The sequence below is a fragment of the Zootoca vivipara genome, chromosome 3, assembly GCF_963506605.1.
Source record: "Zootoca vivipara chromosome 3, rZooViv1.1, whole genome shotgun sequence".
NCBI classification, from domain to species: domain Eukaryota; kingdom Metazoa; phylum Chordata; class Lepidosauria; order Squamata; family Lacertidae; genus Zootoca; species Zootoca vivipara.
Window position 1 is genome coordinate 52,434,205 of NC_083278.1, and position 17,915 is coordinate 52,452,119.

General features: G+C 42.1%; 1 protein-coding gene across 5 annotated transcripts in view; it reads right to left on the bottom strand.

Annotated features, from left to right (window-relative positions):
* The window catches only part of FAM184A (family with sequence similarity 184 member A), a 65,507-nt gene extending 52,564 nt beyond the window's left edge, over positions 1-12,943 (bottom strand). For all 5 annotated transcript variants that reach the window (XR_009557336.1, XM_060272653.1, XM_060272654.1 and 2 more), the window contains exon 1: positions 11,930-12,943. Coding sequence is in view for 4 of the 5 variants with exons in the window: in XM_060272653.1 (XP_060128636.1) it covers positions 11,930-12,100 (171 nt within the window). In the remaining variant the exon portion in view is untranslated. The remainder of the gene's footprint in view (positions 1-11,929) is intronic.
* Positions 12,944-17,915: the final 4,972 nt, after the last annotated feature.

The window sequence follows — 17,915 nt, forward strand, 5'->3', positions numbered from 1 at the left end:
TGGATTGGGGGGACGTAGCCGGAAACTGGGGAAGAAAGGTTAGATTGGGTATAGTTTAAATGAGAATTGATTTTGGAAAAAGCTTAAATTAAGGAGGTCTATAGAGGGGGTGAAATTAGGCACGGGAAGAAAAACTGGAGTTCGATTTTTAGTGATTAAGATATTTGGTGAAAATGATAAAAGTTAAGCTTTAAAATTGTATGAGGTATAAAGGTAATTATTTTATAGATTAAGAAACTGTTAAAGAGGATAAAATAGGGATGAAAACCGGGGAAGGGGGGAGGTTGGGGAAGCCCACAAAAAATGGTTTATCAATGTTGAGTGGAAAAAGATTATTTTTGTTCTTTTTTTTCCTTTTTTTATTCTTTGTCTTTTTTTTCTTTTTCTTTTTTTGGGTGTAGAATTTTTCTTTTTGGTATGAGAATGGATGGCTGGATGGATGCCCTCCTGCTCCCTGCCCTGATCTTCTGGAGCTCTCTGGTGGCAGGGGGGGGGCTCTGGGGCAGGGGAGGGGGAGGAGGACAGAAATCCAATTATAAAATGGACCATCTCTGACTGTTCACCTGCATGGGATACTCCTGTGGCAGGGGAGGACCCATGGAGGGGGATGGGAAGAAGGTGGAAAATGTGTTTTTTGTAATTTGTAAAACCAATAAAAATTATGTTTTAAAAAAATGGATTGTAAAGACATTTGGCAAACAGCTCATCTTAATGTCTGATCTTGTCACATCAAAGTCACATTTTGTGTTTCCTTGTGATATTTATAAATGAATGCTAAGGTTATCTACTCAGTTGTATTGAAAAAAATGCAACTTATCATGGTATTGCAGACAAAAGTAGCTGGCAGATAATCATAAAATGCAATTACTTTGTTAATTAGTATGTTACTGAGCAGCATTCAAGACAGGAACTAAAAATAAACACGCATTCAACTTCAAGCTATAATAGTATTGGAGCAGCTACTAGAACAAATGTTAGCCAGATGTTACCTTGAGTGAGAAGAGAGATATGACAAAAATCAGATTATAATATTAAAATTATCATATTGAATTCCAGTTATCTGTCACTTCTGTGGCACAAAATAAAAGCATAGCTAGACAGGTAGAACATGACTGAAGGAGATGATGCCACGTTCAGGGCTCATGCTTATTGTTTTAAGAGATGGTAGGAAATAAAACAGTGGCAAAGGCTGCAGTGAATTTTTCTCTTTAAATAAACTGTTGATGTCATCAGTACCTAAACAATTAGGATATAACTTTTTCATCCACTGAGTTAGAAAATCTGACAAACAACAAAACTGAGACTTAAATTACACTATGCCTACCAAACTAATGATGTAATCTCAACAGTCTTCTTTTGTTTGGATTTTTTTCCCTTGCAAAATGGTAGGAAAAATGTCAAATAATATACTTTTTATTGTTCCAAGTAGCAAGAAAACATATTTGGGGAGATTTAAATATATAGGATACTTCATTCCCAACGTTTATTTTAGCAAGAAGATAACATGATTGCTTTGGGTTTCACACTATTTGATAATACACACTATTTAGACTTTCCAACATAGAATATTAGAAAAACTGTTGGGTGAAATGGAATATAAAACATCATTAATAATAAACAAAAAGTAAAACTTGCAGCAGTATAAAGAAAACTAAACTGTATGAAGGATGTTTAGAGATTATATACTCCCATAATTAATTTTCAAATGATTTTTGTGAATGCTCAATCTGCTAGGATGACAATCCAGAATATTTGGCTCAAATTGCTTTTTAAATGCTTTCCAGAGTGTTGAGGTATAATGCCAACATGTTAGGACTTTCAAAAGACCTGTTTTCTGTAAATGTAAAACTTGCAAAGTGACTGAGGTTGCTATCCTACCTGAGAATCAGCCCCATTTAACTCAGTGGGACTTACTTCTGGGTGCACATACTGTATAAAGATTTGAGCTGTAACGCAGGTGAAAAGGTAGGAAGGGGAATCTCAAACCTCCAAACCTATATTGAAGTTTTTCCAACAGCTCAGTAAATTCTGGCCCAGTTCAGTAAGATGATCCATAGCATTTTGTGACAGCTAAAGCTTTTGTTGTCCCATTGGTGATTGGGGTTTGGATCTGGTGTAAATTTACGCCATCTTAATTTACAACAATTTGTTTTATGCCCCTTTCTTGTGCATAGGGATTGCTCCCTTAGCCAATATCCCTTACAATCAGTTGGTTTACTCTGTGTAGGACTGACAGCATTGGTTTATTTTTTATACATCTCAGTAAATAATATTCTGCCTCCCTCATCACAACGTTGTGAGTCCCTTCCTCACCCATCATATGTAACATAATTTATAAATTATTCCCTTGCTAACTCCCCAAATCCATTCCCCCCTCTATTCCTTTTTATATGTCAATTTCAGTTTCTCATTTTTCAAAAAACATTCTCAGGGAAACTCATCAGCATTTTAGTTTAGATTTTTCCTAATGTACAAATCTGTGTATAGGATTTTGCCTAATATACTATTTTTGCAAAGCATTTTTTCCTGATATAATGCATGTTCCTGTTATTTTTGGAAATACAGTAGTACCTTGGGTTACAAACACTTTGGGTTACAGACTCCGCTAACCTGGAAGTAGTACCTCAGGTTAAGAACTTTACCTCAGGATGAGAACAGAAATTGTGTGGTGGCGGCGCAGCGGCAGTGGGAGGCCCCATTAACTAAAGTGGTACCTCAGGTTAAGAACGGACCTCTGGAACGAATTAAGTTCATAACCAGAGGTACCACTATATATGCATTTCTATGCACACTTCACTCTAGAATATGCACCCCTAGCTGTAACCAAGGTTTGTTCTTAATTTATCATTTGTGGTTTGTCTGGGGCAGAAAAGACAAAAACCTGGGTATGGTTGAAATGCTAAGCCTTACTATGGCTTAGCCCAACAGTTAGTAAAACAGTAGGGCTGTGGGAGGAGCACTGTAGCTCTAATCTTTCCTGAAGGAACAGGCACATTTGCTCATTTGCGCTAAGCCACTGGAACCCTGTGAATCATACTGTCCCCTTGCCACCACATGTATAAATGAATATGGAACAAAAGGTGTGTGCCTCAATCTAAGTTTTGGGGCATTACAAATAATAGTGCCTTATAACCAGGATAGTGTTCTCTTGTGAGACTCCATGGCATGATATCTGACAAAACACCTTAAAAGTGAACATAAAAAGTTACATTTGTTCACATATTTCTGGAAGGTTTTTGTGCATTGAAGCAATCTATGCTGTAAAGATGGGGTTTTTTTGCGGGGGGAGAGATATCTTAGGGAAACTCTCTGACCCAAATCCTACCATTGTTTGAGGATATAAGCATCCATATGATTACAATAGATATTCAACCACAGCACAGAAGTAGATAAATTCAAGGAAGCTTCTTTCACACTGCTTTGTTTTGTATTTATCTTCTTAGCATAGAAACATAGAAGTTTTGGCTTCCAGAATGCTTGATTACTAAAAGAAGCTGACCCAAGAAAATGCATGCTCATTAAAATTCTGCATATATACAGTGGTACCTCGACTTTCGAATGACTCGACAACCGAATTTTGTGACTTACGAATGGGGGTAATGACCGCACGCTTACGAATGTCTCGACATCCGGGGGGAAACCGCGGTGGTTTTAGATAGGGATTTTTCAACTCATGAATTTTTAGATAGGGTTGCTTCGACTTACGAATTTTTCTGTTTCCAATGCATTCCTATGGGAAATTGTGTTTCCAATGGTGTTTTTCGACTTACGAATTTTTCGATTTACGAAGGTGCCTTTGGAATGGATTAAATTCGTTAAGTCGAGGCACCACTGTACAACTGTGCAGAATACTAATTGGCTTGACTCAGAGAAACTTGTACAAGTGGGCAGTACATACTGTAAGTACTTGCATTTGCATTAGGTTGGTAATAACCAGTTTGGGAATAGAGACCAGTTGCCCACACTTCATCGCTGTTGTACCCATTGAACTGTGATCACCAGCTTGCTAATGCAGCAATGGTTCTGCCAACATGCACAGGATTCCTTTGTAAATTACATGAAGGATTCTACATGGATTTTCACAAATGAAAATTAGACAGATGGACCTGTGTGCATGCCATATGCAATGTGCAAGCAGAGGACACACACTGTGGATGCATAGATGGTTCACATAAACCAGTCTAGCACAGGCATCCCCAAACTGTGGCCCTCCAGATGTTTTGGCCTACAACTCCCATGATCCCTAGCTAACAGGACCAGTGGTCAGGGAAGATGGGAATTGTAGTCCAAAACATCTGGAGGGCTGAAGTTTGGGGATGCCTGGTCTGGCACTATGTGGATGAGCCTCCATGAATCAAATGAAACATTGAGCTTGCACATTCCACACTCCCATATCCCATGCAGACAGCAGAATAACATCCACAAAAGTTTTTGCTTTTAAAGAAGTTTGGCTTAGCATTATGTACAAAGCAGTGATCCTGGTTTAAAACAATGGTTAGTTAACAAGGCAAATTTATGACCCATTGTTTGAAGCTGACACAGCAGAGTGTATTTTAAGCCAGTATTCCTGGTTGATGAAACACACTTAATCAAGCTCTTTATGGTGAAAGATATATTGACAGAAATTGCAATGGATTGTCAGGCCTGGCCTTATGAGCCATGAGGTTCAGACAGTGAATGGGGGCAGTGGATTGCACCCCTGTTCACCATCTGTCTGCCCTGACTAGCAGACCACCACTGCCACTGCTCACACCCAGCCATCCACCATTGTTGCCACCTCCTCCTACCTGCCTGGCACTAACTTGGCAGCACAGTCCTTTCCTCACTCTGAAGAAAAAGTTACTTCTAAAAAGTAAATCTGGCACTGTTGTGTCAAAACAGCAGCACCTCATGGTGCTGTGTGACCTTGCTCATAATACCTCACTCTGAGAAAGGGCACTTTCCTCAGAGTGAGAAACTGAGAACCTAAACCACAGGAGTGAGCAAGTAGCAGATGAGACAAAGCAGTGAAGAAGAAAAGGTGACATGGTCCACCCAACTCCGGCAGTGCAATGTTTCGCTGACTTTGGAACTCCTCCTCAAAACTAATTTGTACAAACAGCAGATTAAAGAATTAAACAATGCTATGCTGTATTAGAGCATGAACAGCAGCAAACTGTAGGATTTTATGTATCCATTGTTAGTGATATGCAGAGCAGCAGACCCACAGAAACTCCACTAACTTTGGTCCATGCACTTCAATGTGTCTTCTACTCTGAGTGTGACTTGGTTGGATAAAACCTATGCTTTCCATCTTCTCAGACCTGACAAAAGATCCTACTATTATACAGAGGTAGTGGGTCTCCAAGATGTCATACACTTTTTGCATTGTTATTACAGACCAATGCAATTATTATTTTGAAATTTGGGTGAACTGTCTACACTTATTGAAGCCTAACTACTACAGACAAAAAAGAAAGGAGCTCTATCATAAGCATTTTCACATAGACAAGTCTGTCAGTCTGAAATGTTTGTTACAGTCCAGGCAAGTTGCCATCATTTCCACTCCAATACATTAATTGGTAAAAGGAACAAAGATTCATTCTACAACAAGAAGTATTTATTTCCCCTCTTCTCTCAAGAAAGACAAAGAAACATTACACAAACCTGAATAAACTTTATGCATGTATTTGAAGTTAACATATTTGGGAACACATCCATTATGTTTAAAGCACAAGTTACCATTAATTCATGTAGCCCTGGTACAGCAATAGTTGACATTAGTTATTCAAACTTTTATGGGTATTTCATGTGTCACAGAGGTGGTGGGAGAAATGAGGTTCATATACTGGAAACTTGCTACACTCAATATGCCAGCAAGTTTGGAAAACTCAGCAATGGCCAGAGGATTGGAGAAGATCAGTCTACATCCCAATCCCAAAGAAGGGCAGTACCAAAGAATGCTCCAACTATTACTCTCATTCTCTCTCACAATTGCTCTCATTTCACACGCTAGCAAGGTTATGCTTAAAATTCTACAAGGCAGGATTAGGCAGTATGTGGGCCGAGAACTCCCAGAAGTACAAGCTGGATTTCGAAGGGGCAGAGTTCCAGAAAAACATCTACTTCTGCTTCATTGACTATGCAAAAGTCTTTGACTGTGCCGACCACAGCTAACTATGGCAAGTTCTTAAAGAAGTGGGAGTGCCTGATTACCTCATCTGTCTCCTGAGAAAGCTCTATGTGGGACAAGAAGCTACAGTTAGAACTGGATATGGAACAACTGATTGGTTCAAAATTGGGAAAGGAGTACGACAAGGCTGTATATTGTCTCCCTGCTTATTTAACTTATATGCAGAATTCATCATGCGAAAGGCTGGACTAGATGAATCCCAAGCCGGAATTAAGATTGCCGGAAGAAATATCAACAACCTCAGATATGCAGATGACACAACCTTGATGGCAGAAAGTGAGGAGGAATTAAAGAACCTTTTAATGAGGGTGAAAGAGGAGAGCACAAAATGTGGTCTGAAGCTCAACATCAAAAAAACCAAGATCATGGCCACTGGTCCCATAACCTCCTGGCAAATAGAAGGGGACAAAATGGAGGCAGTGAGAGATTTTACTTTCTTGGGCTCCTTGATCACTGCAGATGGTGACAGCAGTCACGAAATTAAAAGACGCCTGCTTCTCGGGAGAAAAGCAATGACAAACCTAGACAGCATCTTAAAAAGCAGAGACATCACCTTGCCTACAAAGGTCTGTATAGTTAAAGCTATGGTTTTCCCAGTAGTGATGTATGGAAGTGAGAGCTGGACCATAAAGAAGGCTGATCGCCGAAGAATTGATGCTTTTGAATTATGGTGCTGGAGGAGACCCTTGAGAGTCCCATGGACTGCATGAAGATCAAACCTATCCATTCTGAAGGAAATCAGCCCTGAGTGCTCACTGGAAGGACAGATCCTGAAGCTGAGGCTCCAATACTTTGGCCACCTCATGAAAAGAGAAGACTCCCTGGAAAAGACCCTGATGTTGGGAAAGATGGAGGGCACTAGGAGAAGGGGATGACAGAGGACGAGATAGTTGGACAGTGTTCTCAAAGCTACGAACATGAGTTTGACCAAACTGCGGGAAGCAGTGGAAGACAGGAGTGCTTGGCATGCTATGGTCCATGGGGTCACAAAGAGTCGGACACGACTGAACGACTAAACATCAACAACATACTGGATTGGGCTGCTTGCAGAACAAGAGGTAATTCTGCTCTCCCCATGGAGGTTCCTAATTCTCATTTATTGCCCATCCAACTGCAGCTCCCCACCCAACCCACAGCATCCCATGCTGTTCCTTGATTCTCATGAGCATCCATGAGGGTATGGTTTTGTAGCAAGCAGGTAAGCCCATTCCAAAAGTAAAAATCAAGTCACAATATGTAGGATCCAACCAACTGTGAATAAAGCTCAGCCCACCTTGAGATCTTTCAAATAGTATGCAGTCTATAATTTGATACAATAATAAATATATAAATAAAGCTGAGGACTGCTGCTTTCATTCCTCTCCTCTCCAGGAGTACAGAGCAGAACAAAACAAGTCAGTTCTGCAAAACCCTCCAGGATAGTTTGCCTACAACAACTGGTGACTGAGGAAAGGCTACCAGAGAAGAATTCATTCCTAATGTTTCCTCATTAGGAGAGTAGTGTGTAAGCACTGGACCTAAAACATGCACATTGATAGTGAAGAGTCACTGCATACAAGAAATGACCACACCTTTGCAAGAAGGATTTTGCTCACCAAATTCAGGGCAGGTTTAGTATGTGAGCGGGCTTAAAATCTGCTGGAACTGAATTCCAGTGTAGACTTTGTGACATCTTCATCTTATATACTGAGTGCTGCAACCAAAACAGCACCATCCACACATGAGATATCAGCAGGGCTGGTGAATCCTGAGATCTGCAGAAGTACAAAATGCTTTTTGCTGCCTATTTTTTTAAACCAACAACTGTTTATGTGTGCAGTTGCACAAAAGGTAGGGGTAAGAAGCAGAGAGAAAGCATATGTCATACACTTATGATTTCGTCAATTCAGTTTGAAATTTTTTGTGAATAACCTCATATACTGTATAGTGTATATACTGTATTCATGTTCACTCTGCTATTCTTACTATAATATTACTATTTGTAATACAATCAGTTCAAAATTATATGGATGAGAGGGATGAGTGAATGAAAGGTGAAGGCCTACAAGGTTGTCAAAGAGGAAAAGCAAGTTTCAGCAGTGGCTGATGGCTACCTCAAACAAGCAGGACTTTGTTTTAATATTTCAGGGGTGGGGGCGCGGATGTCATATTACAGGGTGCTTGTGCCTTCTGTCTCAGAGGAAGCATAGGGAAGCAAGGGGGAACCAAGGCTTGCAAGGCAGGAAGTTGCAGACTCTGCAGGGAGGTTCTTGTATGTGCGGGGTGGCAAACTGCAGGCTAGAAAGTGATGTTGCTATCAATGTAGCTTGCTGGAAAGCTCTTCTTGCTCTGGGCAGCTTCCACACTTGGACAGGAAGAACTTCCAAGGGTGTAGATCCAATCAGCTGACAGTCAGTCTAGTCTGCATCTTCAAGGGCTTCTAGCCATCAATTCTCAGGCAAAAGGGGTTTTTGCTCTGGGCAACTACGGTACCTAGCTAAGTTGAATCTTTGAAGGAACAAAAACTCAAAGTAGTAAAATGTTCAATGGGGAAGAAGCAAGAGGACACAACATCCCACACATAATTAACATTTTATTGTGGAGTCTCACTCAGTTCTTCTATTTTCAGTTAAATCATCTGAATGCCATCACATCTGTAGCTAAAACCATACAAAAGAAAGGCATGAGCAGACCTAGTAACACAAAAATTGTTACTAACACCCACAAAAGGTGGAGAACCCCAGAAAAAGTCAAATGAGGTCTGTGTTCAGTAAACACAGAATGCTGAATGGGGGGTGGGGGGGAGGAATTGAATAACGTATACTGAACAACAGCAGTACACAACATTTTGTGGTAGCTCTAACTTGACTACATTGCATTTAGCAAAGATGAAAGGCACTGCCTACAGAGCCCAAGTACCTTTTTGCTGTAACTCTATACAAAATAACTATTTCATATACCCACAGGTCACATCAAATTCCCCTATTGTGCATTTTAATAACTTACAACATCCAATTTCCTCAAATGGCATGGAGATGAAGTTACAAAGTTAATGCCCTCCTATACACTTTATTGTATTTTAACACAAGAGCCTGCTGTATCATGCAAAGGTTCATCATATCCAACATCCCACAGTGGCCAACCACGTATCTCAGGGAAATACATAAAGAGGTCTGGAACGCATAGGTCTCTCCTACTGTTGTTCCATAGCAACTGCTATTCAGAGGCATATTGCTTCCAAATTTGAATGTTCAATATTGTCACTGACAGACCTATCCTCCATTACACTTCTCCAATCTAAATCAATGGAGGTTAAAGTCAGACTGTTAACAAGTAACTTTTCTTCAAAGCATTTTTGTAATGAGTACGTTTTCTGCTCTCATCTGGGACCCCTTTTCTTCTTATGAGGAGACTGTTCTAATGTTCTTATTTTGTGATGTTTTAAATTATGTACATTGTAGGTCAGATTCAGCTAACTGGTCCCGCTAGTGGAAGCCTATGCAAGGACTTCTGCTAATGCAGTGGGGCTTCCCTCTGCTCTCTCTCATGCACTTCAAACTGGCTCTGGAATTTTGGGAGAACCCCCAGCATAGCACACAGAGGGAGGAGAGGAAAGATCTTTCCATTGGGCAAACAAAAATGTTTGTGTTGACAGAAAGGCTGGAAAAGTATGGTATTGAATTTCTCCTGCATTTTTTGTCTTTGTAAGCCAATTCAAGATGTGTAAAAAGCAGGATATACATTTAAAAAACACATACAAATATAAAGAGACTCCAAAGCGACCAACAGTCATTGGAATTAATATAAGCATTTGTTACATTAGCATAAAATACTTTCTTTCATATATACATAAAACTTAACATATCCCTTTTTGTACAGATATTATTATTACTCTAAATTACCATCCATCTCCCACGTTTTCAAAACACAATTGTCAAAAACCACCAAATCACCCACAGATTTATCAGCATAAAACAAACTTGCCACAATGTTTTGAACAAAGATTACTACAACTGTATACATTTACAGATGCTGGTAAACATACACCTTAACCCATCCCCAAATCTACCAGTTTAGGCTGGATAGCCTGAGCATTCTTTTTCCTTGAGATAAAGTTTTGCACTTCATTAAATAGCCATCCTTAAATAAGATTAAAGAACACTGTTCCTGGCTTTAGAGCATAGCTGCCAAGTTATCCCTTTTTTTAAGGGATTTTCCCTTATGCTGAATAGGCTTCCTCGCGAGAAAAGGGAAAACTTGGCAGCTATGCTTTAGAGTAATGTATAAAGAAATATCTATATCTTTGTTTTTCTTTCCCAAACTTACTATGCTTCCATGCTAAAGGTTTATAGGCACTGACCTTACATTACATTATTTCAGGAAGCAAGCTCAAGTACATCAAACATGAGTAAGCAGAAAAAGCTGGTGGAAATATGCAGAAACTCTCCCAAACGGAGCATTTACAGGGATGTAGAGGGGCTGAATCAGCTCGGAATCATATTATAGCATCAGATCTGATTCCAGCCTGGAGCACCAGCTCCAGATTGGGACTGTGGACCCATCTTCTATGCCAGCCAACTTGAGCAGGAAAGGTGTGGATTTTAGTAAGATATTTACTAAAATATGCCAGAAAAGTGCACTTGAACAAGAAGTCTGGAATTTTGGTTCTCTCACCAGTTGTATCTCACATGCCAATGCTATTAGTACATTACTTTGGATCTTCTAAAGAGGCCCTGCTCTGGAATCCATCTAAAATGCAGACTATTTTAGCCTCCACCAGGAGCCCTGTCTTTTTTGTAGCAGCCCTGATACTACAGTATGGAACTCTCCTAAGAAAAGTTAATTAGCATCCCCCTGCTGGCTTTCTGAAGGGAGGTAAACACTTTTTGTTTCAGTTTGCCCTTGAGATCTAACAATTGCTGTGTTCACTGTTTTTGCTGTACAATACTGCTGCTTTTCTTTTTTGTTGGATCTTTCTTTTGTATTACGTTATTTTATTGCTTTACCTTTTGTAAACTGCTATGGGGAATGAAAAGCTTAAAATTAAACAGGTGGGCTTTAAGAAAGTTGTCAACAATCTAAATCACCATTAAAATTATTCTAGAGTGATTCATTCTGTGGAATTATTATGCAAAAAGAATTATAGAATAGGAGCTAAAAAAAACCTTACTACTTGCATAAATGAAAGCACCAATGTTAAAGCCAGAGAGCTATAACAAGACAGCAATTTAAACACATAAGATGGTATGTAACTGGATTCCAAACATAAGACAAAACATGCAGCCTGAGCCTATGCATGTTTACTCATAAGTAAATCCTATTCTGTTCCATAGGGTTGACTAGCAAGTGACTGTGCATAGGATTGTAGCCTTTGTTCCACACAAATGCTACCCTATGAACAGATGTAACTTTTATGCTTAAAGAGAGACAATGATAATTGCTATTAGGACGGTTATTCTATTAAGTGGATATAGAGAAATAAGTGCAACACTAGACACAACCTTATCACCTATACAAGGTACTCTCTGCAATAGACACAACAGCTATTGTAAAATTAATGCAGCCCTCTCTTATAAGAAATTTCGTCAGATTTAAGTGGACAGCACAACTGAGACTTTACTCTCTCCAATGCAGGCAAGGCTTTTAAACACACACTTTTGAAGGTTCAGAAAATTGTAATTTTTTATTTTAAAAAAATGGGAGCAAGAAAAGAACAAACAAACGCTCTACCAAATTGGGAGGGGAGGAGAGATGCTTAGATGGAGGGCTCCCTCCTACCTTGGTGAGCTGCGCTATTTTCTTGCTCATTTTGAGATGGAGATCCTGATTATATTCCATGCCGAGCTGGGAGGAGGCGGCTGAGGAAGTGGAGGTGGTGAATTTTCCAGCGCTCCCCGAGGAGCTGCCGCTGTAGTAGTGCTGCTGCCAGCTCATCCCTGGTGTCGCCATCTTCCACAGCAAAGAAACCTTGCCAACCGCTCTGCCAAGCGCCGGGAGGAGAAGGGCGAGGGTGACACGAAAATAGAGGGCGGGGGAGGAGGGGGTTGTTGAGGTTGCAGGCGGAGGAAAAAGACAAGGATAGAGATGGAAAGCAGCTAATGCTGGTGGCAAAGAGGACGGCGGAGGGGGGGTGAGGGGGAGAGAAGAAGAGGGGGGCAGGTCAAACTACCTCTTCACCTCCCCCCTTCCAGTCCCCGCGGCTACCTCCTCTCACTCACAACGTCTCCCCTCGTCCCCCTCCCAGCCTTATTTGCCACTCTGGCTCCTTCTGCACCATTTTCCTTCGTGGGGAGGGAAGGCGGGTGAGGGACCCCCAGACTCCCCGGTCCTTGCTCTTCAGTCCAGGTGAGGGAGGAAAGGATGGGGCTGTCGGGGAAGGATCTCCTGAGGTAACCACAAGCCGCCCCCTGCGGGCTCCTCGGAGGTTTCCTGCTGCCGTTTCCTTTTTAAAACCTCCCCCCTGGGGCGACGGATAAACGAGCGAGAGGACGGGGGGGGGAATCGCGCGTCTCGTGCGCTCCGTCCCCGTCTCCCCCTCACAGCGGCGCCTTTCCTCCTCCCGTTCTGGGAGCCGCGCTCCCCGCGGGACCCTTTCCCGGGTCCCGCGAGGGAAGGGGGAGCCCGAGCGGAGCGCCCCCCGCCGTTTCTCTCGCACGGAGGGCTCCTCTTCCCCTCCCGGAGCTCGCCTCGAAGACAAGCGGAGAAAGCGAGCGACGCCGACTGTTGCTACCGAAGCCGACGCTGCCCGCTCGGCGCTCTTTGGCCACAAGAGGCCAACGCTCCGTTACCAGGGTCTCGGAAAACTGTTTACGCCGCGCGCGTGGCGTCATTTCCGGCGTCCATCCTCCCCCCCCCCGCGCGCCCGCCGTCAGTTCCCGCCCCTTTCAGAACCTCGGAAAGGGACTTAATTTTAAGTCGCGCACGCGCAGATGCGCACACCAGGGTGGTGAGTTAAAAGCCGCAGGCGCGCTAAGAGGGAGGCGCGAGAGAGCGCCGTGTGTTGTTAAGACGCCCAAGAAGCGCCTCTGAGGAGACGGCTCTATAATAAGCATTGCTCTCCCGCGCTGGTGTCACGAGCGCGGGCTGCAGCAACTGCCAGGGCGGCCCCAGGAGCAGGTCGGGTGGCGATTGCAAATCACCCCCTCTCTCTTTCTTTCTTTCTCTCTCTCTGAAACATCTGCTCAGAACTCCAGAGATTCTTCTTAAATTATAGTGCTCCTGCCAACCTAGCAGTTCGAAAGCATGTCAAAGTGCAGGTAGATAAATAGGTACCGCTACAGCGGGAAGGTAAACGGCGTTTCCGTGTGCTGCTCCAGAAGCGGCTTTGTCATGCTGGCCACATGACCTAGAAGCTGTATGCCAGCTCCCTCGGCCAATAATGCAAGATGAGCGCCGCAACCCCAGAGTCGGTCACAACTGGAGCTAATGGTCAGGGGTCCCTTTACCTTTTATATACTTATGATAGCGAAAGAACGAAATAAGAACATAAGGAGAGCCTGCTGGATCAGGCCAGTCATGGCCCATCTAGTCCCTTTGCCCCCCCATAAAATATACGAGCCCCCCCCCCCAGTTAATGGGCATCAGTCACCATTCAAATGGTATGTGTGCACCACGTCTTGAAATCAGTTATGTGAGGCAGGGCTTACCTGGGCTCCCCCAATATTTTATTCAAGTTGGCCCCTTCCTGTGGGAAGCAAGTAAGCCGGGTTTAAGCACAAGAGCTCTCTCCCCTCCTGTGGTTTCCAGCAACTGGTATTCAGAAAATCTGTGGCGGCAGAGCATAGCCATCATGGCTAGAAACCATCTCCTCCATGAATTTGTCTAATGCTCTTTTAAAGCCACCCAAGTAGCCATTACTGCCTCCTGTGGGAGTGAGTTCCATAGTTTAATTATGTGTTGTGTGGAAAAGCACTTTTAAAAAAAAATCCATCCTGAATCTCCTAACACTCAGCTTCATTGGATGTCTATGAGTTCTCGTGTTATGAGAGAGGGAGGGGGGAAATTCTCTACCCACTTTCTCCATTCTATGCATAATTTTATGAACTTCTTTCATGTCATCTCTTACTTGCCTTTTTTATAAATTAAAAAAGTCCCAAACATTGCAGCCTTTCTTTATAGCGGAGTTGCTCCATCCCCTTGACCATATTGGTTGCCCCTTTCTGAAACTTTTATTACTCTGTAATATCTGTTTTGTGGTGAGGCGATCAGAAATGTACACAATCCAACCACTTAGCCTCCATATATGCAAGAGGAGAGGGTAGTAAAGGTCATACTTAGGTCTTCTTAGATGTACTGTATATCACACAGAGAACATATCTAGAATTTATTGTCTATTTCAGAACATGTGGCCTTCCACAAGGTCGTCAACCATTTTAAAAAATGATATCTACTGAACTAATATTGTAATGATGGTTCTCTAAAATACAAAATCCTTTCAAGTAAGAGTTTCAACTTTCTAACCTTAGGAAACCAGCACAGGAATGAAAATCCATTCATGATTAGTATGCATTATACAGGAATGAACACGGCACTAAATAATGTGCTAATTTATCTGAGCAAAAAGGGAATTAATTTATGTTTAAATAAGCCAATACAAGAGGGAGGAACATCCCTCAAGATTTATCTGCAATAAAATCTGTTGTCAGTTTTAGCTGAGACAGGATTCTACCAACATGAACAATGAAACTCCCTTATAAATTAAAACAGTTTAACTTGGTGTGATTTTGAAATAAAGCCATATATTTCAGGTTGGCTTCAAGGATATTTGGCTGCTCTTTCCTTAACTTCATTTCATCAGTAGCCAAGGAACTGTGCATAGCTGCCAAGTTTTCCCCTTTCTCACGAGGAAGCCTATTCAGCATAAGGGAATTTCCCTTAAAAAAGGGAGAACTTGGCAGCTATGACTGTGGTGTGGCATGCACAGACAGCAGCTTCAAGGAGTTCAGAGGTTGCAGGGGCAGGGGAACCAAACAGGTAATGCTCACCATCTGAAAATATCCCTGCTGCTTCTCTAGTGTGCACAGCAACATGCAAATGTGACTTGAAATGCCACAGATAAACAGATAAATAACCTCGCTGCACTATAAGCTACGAATGCACACATAGCCTTTATGGCAGTAATAGCAAGTCAAGTCCAAAGCATTTTAAGTGTTCCTCCTATCCCAAGGGATAAGAAGAGGTTTCAGGGACAATGCTGCAGGATTTAATGTCCTTTGGGGGCAGTGCATAGGGAACTTGCAGCATCTTGGTATTCTTTGTTTGAGTTACAACTGAAAAGCAGAGCTTACTAGAAGTTAATTGACACTCCTATAGCAGAGAGCAAATCTGCTAATCTGACATGTTTCCAGAGAGAACCCTTGTATCTCAAGATGCTACAGCACTCATCTCTATTTCCCTGGCTCCAAACTCTTTATCTGAGCTCCTCCTGCCAACTTCTCAAACTAAAGAGAAATCTCAATCTGTTAAGGAATATGAATATTATTTTGTTAAATTCCAGACTCCTATCGTGTGGCACTCTTGTTAAAACCATAATGATAAACGCATGATCAGTAATCAATACTATAACACTGCTCTGGTGTGTTCTGCATATGCAACTAGCTGCTGCTGCTGCTACCACCACCATTCAGTGCCTTGGTTGGACTTTGACTCCAGTTTGCTCAGCTGGGAAGGAGGCAGAAGCATTGCACAGGAGAGAAAGGCAGGAATGCAGATCTGACTCTATATGAACTTTAGACAACCTGGTGCCCTCAAGATGTTTTGGACTGCAAATCCCATCAGCCCCAGGCCAACACAGATGGGGGAAGTTTGGGGGGAAGGCTGCTCTAGACAACAACCAGACCCATGTGCATAGATAGCTTTCCCATGAATGCAATCCATTTGTTTTGCTTGCAGCCTTTGTGACACACATGCTATGGTTTGGTCAGACTTGATGTTTGGTGTACTAAACTGCAAGTTGTGGAAACATTTCCCCTCATTGTTTTTTGCTCAGCTGCAATGCTTTTACATAAAGTTTATGCCTTACAGAGCTTTGGCACTTTGCAGATTCCGAAAGCCCTTTCTATAAGCTTAGTATTTCTAATAAAATTCAGAAATACAGCAGGATTATCTTCTGTATTTTTAGAGCAGCATGCATCCCCTTTCGGTGCCTTTGCTTAAGGAAGCACCAGCATAATAATGGAGACATACTGTGGTAAAAGGATGCAGACAATGGAGAAAACAGGGCTGCTATAATAGGAAATGTACAAATGTGCCATTCATTGCGACCTCAGTTTTGGCAAGAAAGAGGTCATTAAATATGAATGCAGGCCCTTCTTGGGAAATTACAGTGAATATATTTATGAAATAGGAAAGCAGCACTACTGGTTTGAGACCCAATAAAAAGTAGTGGGAGCACATGAGGTGAGGAAAGGTTTGTGAGTAAAACAAAGGAATGTGAGAAATCAGCACTGATATTTTATTGGGAAACAGTGGCAAAAGGTTGCACAAGGCAGTGAAATGCAGGCAGGTCAGGATGTTTTGGAAGAACTCTGGGTGATCTGAAGGAAAGAGGTAAGGATTTCTGACTCTAGTTGTACGGTGAAATAAAATGACTCCTGCATTGCAGGGGTTTGGACTAGATGACCCTTGGGGGTACCTTCCAGCTCTATGATTCTATGACTCTCCCTCCAAAACGTTATCACTGAAACAAATAAAGCTGTGGCAGAGGCCTGAGAAAGTAACCGGAATTTGGTTTTTGTGTGGTGGGACTTGTGAGATCAGTCCATTTCTGGCATTCAACCAGAACAAATTCCTGGGTTAAGAATTTTTTCAATCCCAATGTATGCCTTGTGCATCTGACTCTCAATGGCTGATCTCTGGATATACACCCAAACACCCAGACCAGGTGGCCTAAACCTGAAGTCTACCCTACTCTGACATAAGATGATAAACGGCTTACGTCTTAAAAGGAAATAAGATGTCACATGACTCTTTTTACTGCAACAGACCAACACAGCTACCCCTCTGGAAACTGCGGCAAAAGTAGTTCTGCTAAAATGGAAAACTTTGCAGCAGGTGGAGTACCTCAGACCCAGGAGTCAAATGCAGCCCTCCAGGCCTCCTTGTCCAACCCTCAGGACTCTCCCTAGGCCACACTACTCACAGGGCCTGGTCTGTACCCTTCTGAGTGCTTCTGCCTGGATGGAATGTGTCCTTGCCCAGTGATAATGCCTCCTGGTTATCATCTCCCACAGCTTTATTTTTTGCTTGTCAGGATGGCCAGAGGCCTCTGTATTATATTTCTGATAATACAACCAGTAAGATCTAGGTGTTTTGTGTTTGTGTGTGTGTGTGTGTGTGTGTGTGTGTTCCAAAGTGAATTTACAGTGATTAATAGTGTCTAAGATTCGCCAAAATATTGCTATACTAAATGCATTCCATTTGGCAGAGCAATTTGGCAGAATGCTTGATTAATGCGAAAAGTACAATATGTATAGTGGAATGATAAGATCCAAACTGCCTTATACATTTTATATGCGAATGGGTACCCACTTGCCTGGCATCTGACATTGTCAGTCCACAATGGCGCTGATAAAGAGGAAGAAACACTTTTGCTAGATTAACCACCTCTGAAAGTCATTCAGACCTTTGCCTTGTTGCCTAGTTGTCAGATTAATCTTCCATTGAACTGCACCACCCCCAACCAAATCAAAATACAGTACTGTTGTTTTTATACTTTGTACTTTGCATTGGGGCATTTGTGGTAGGTGATTGTGGTCTGCAAGAC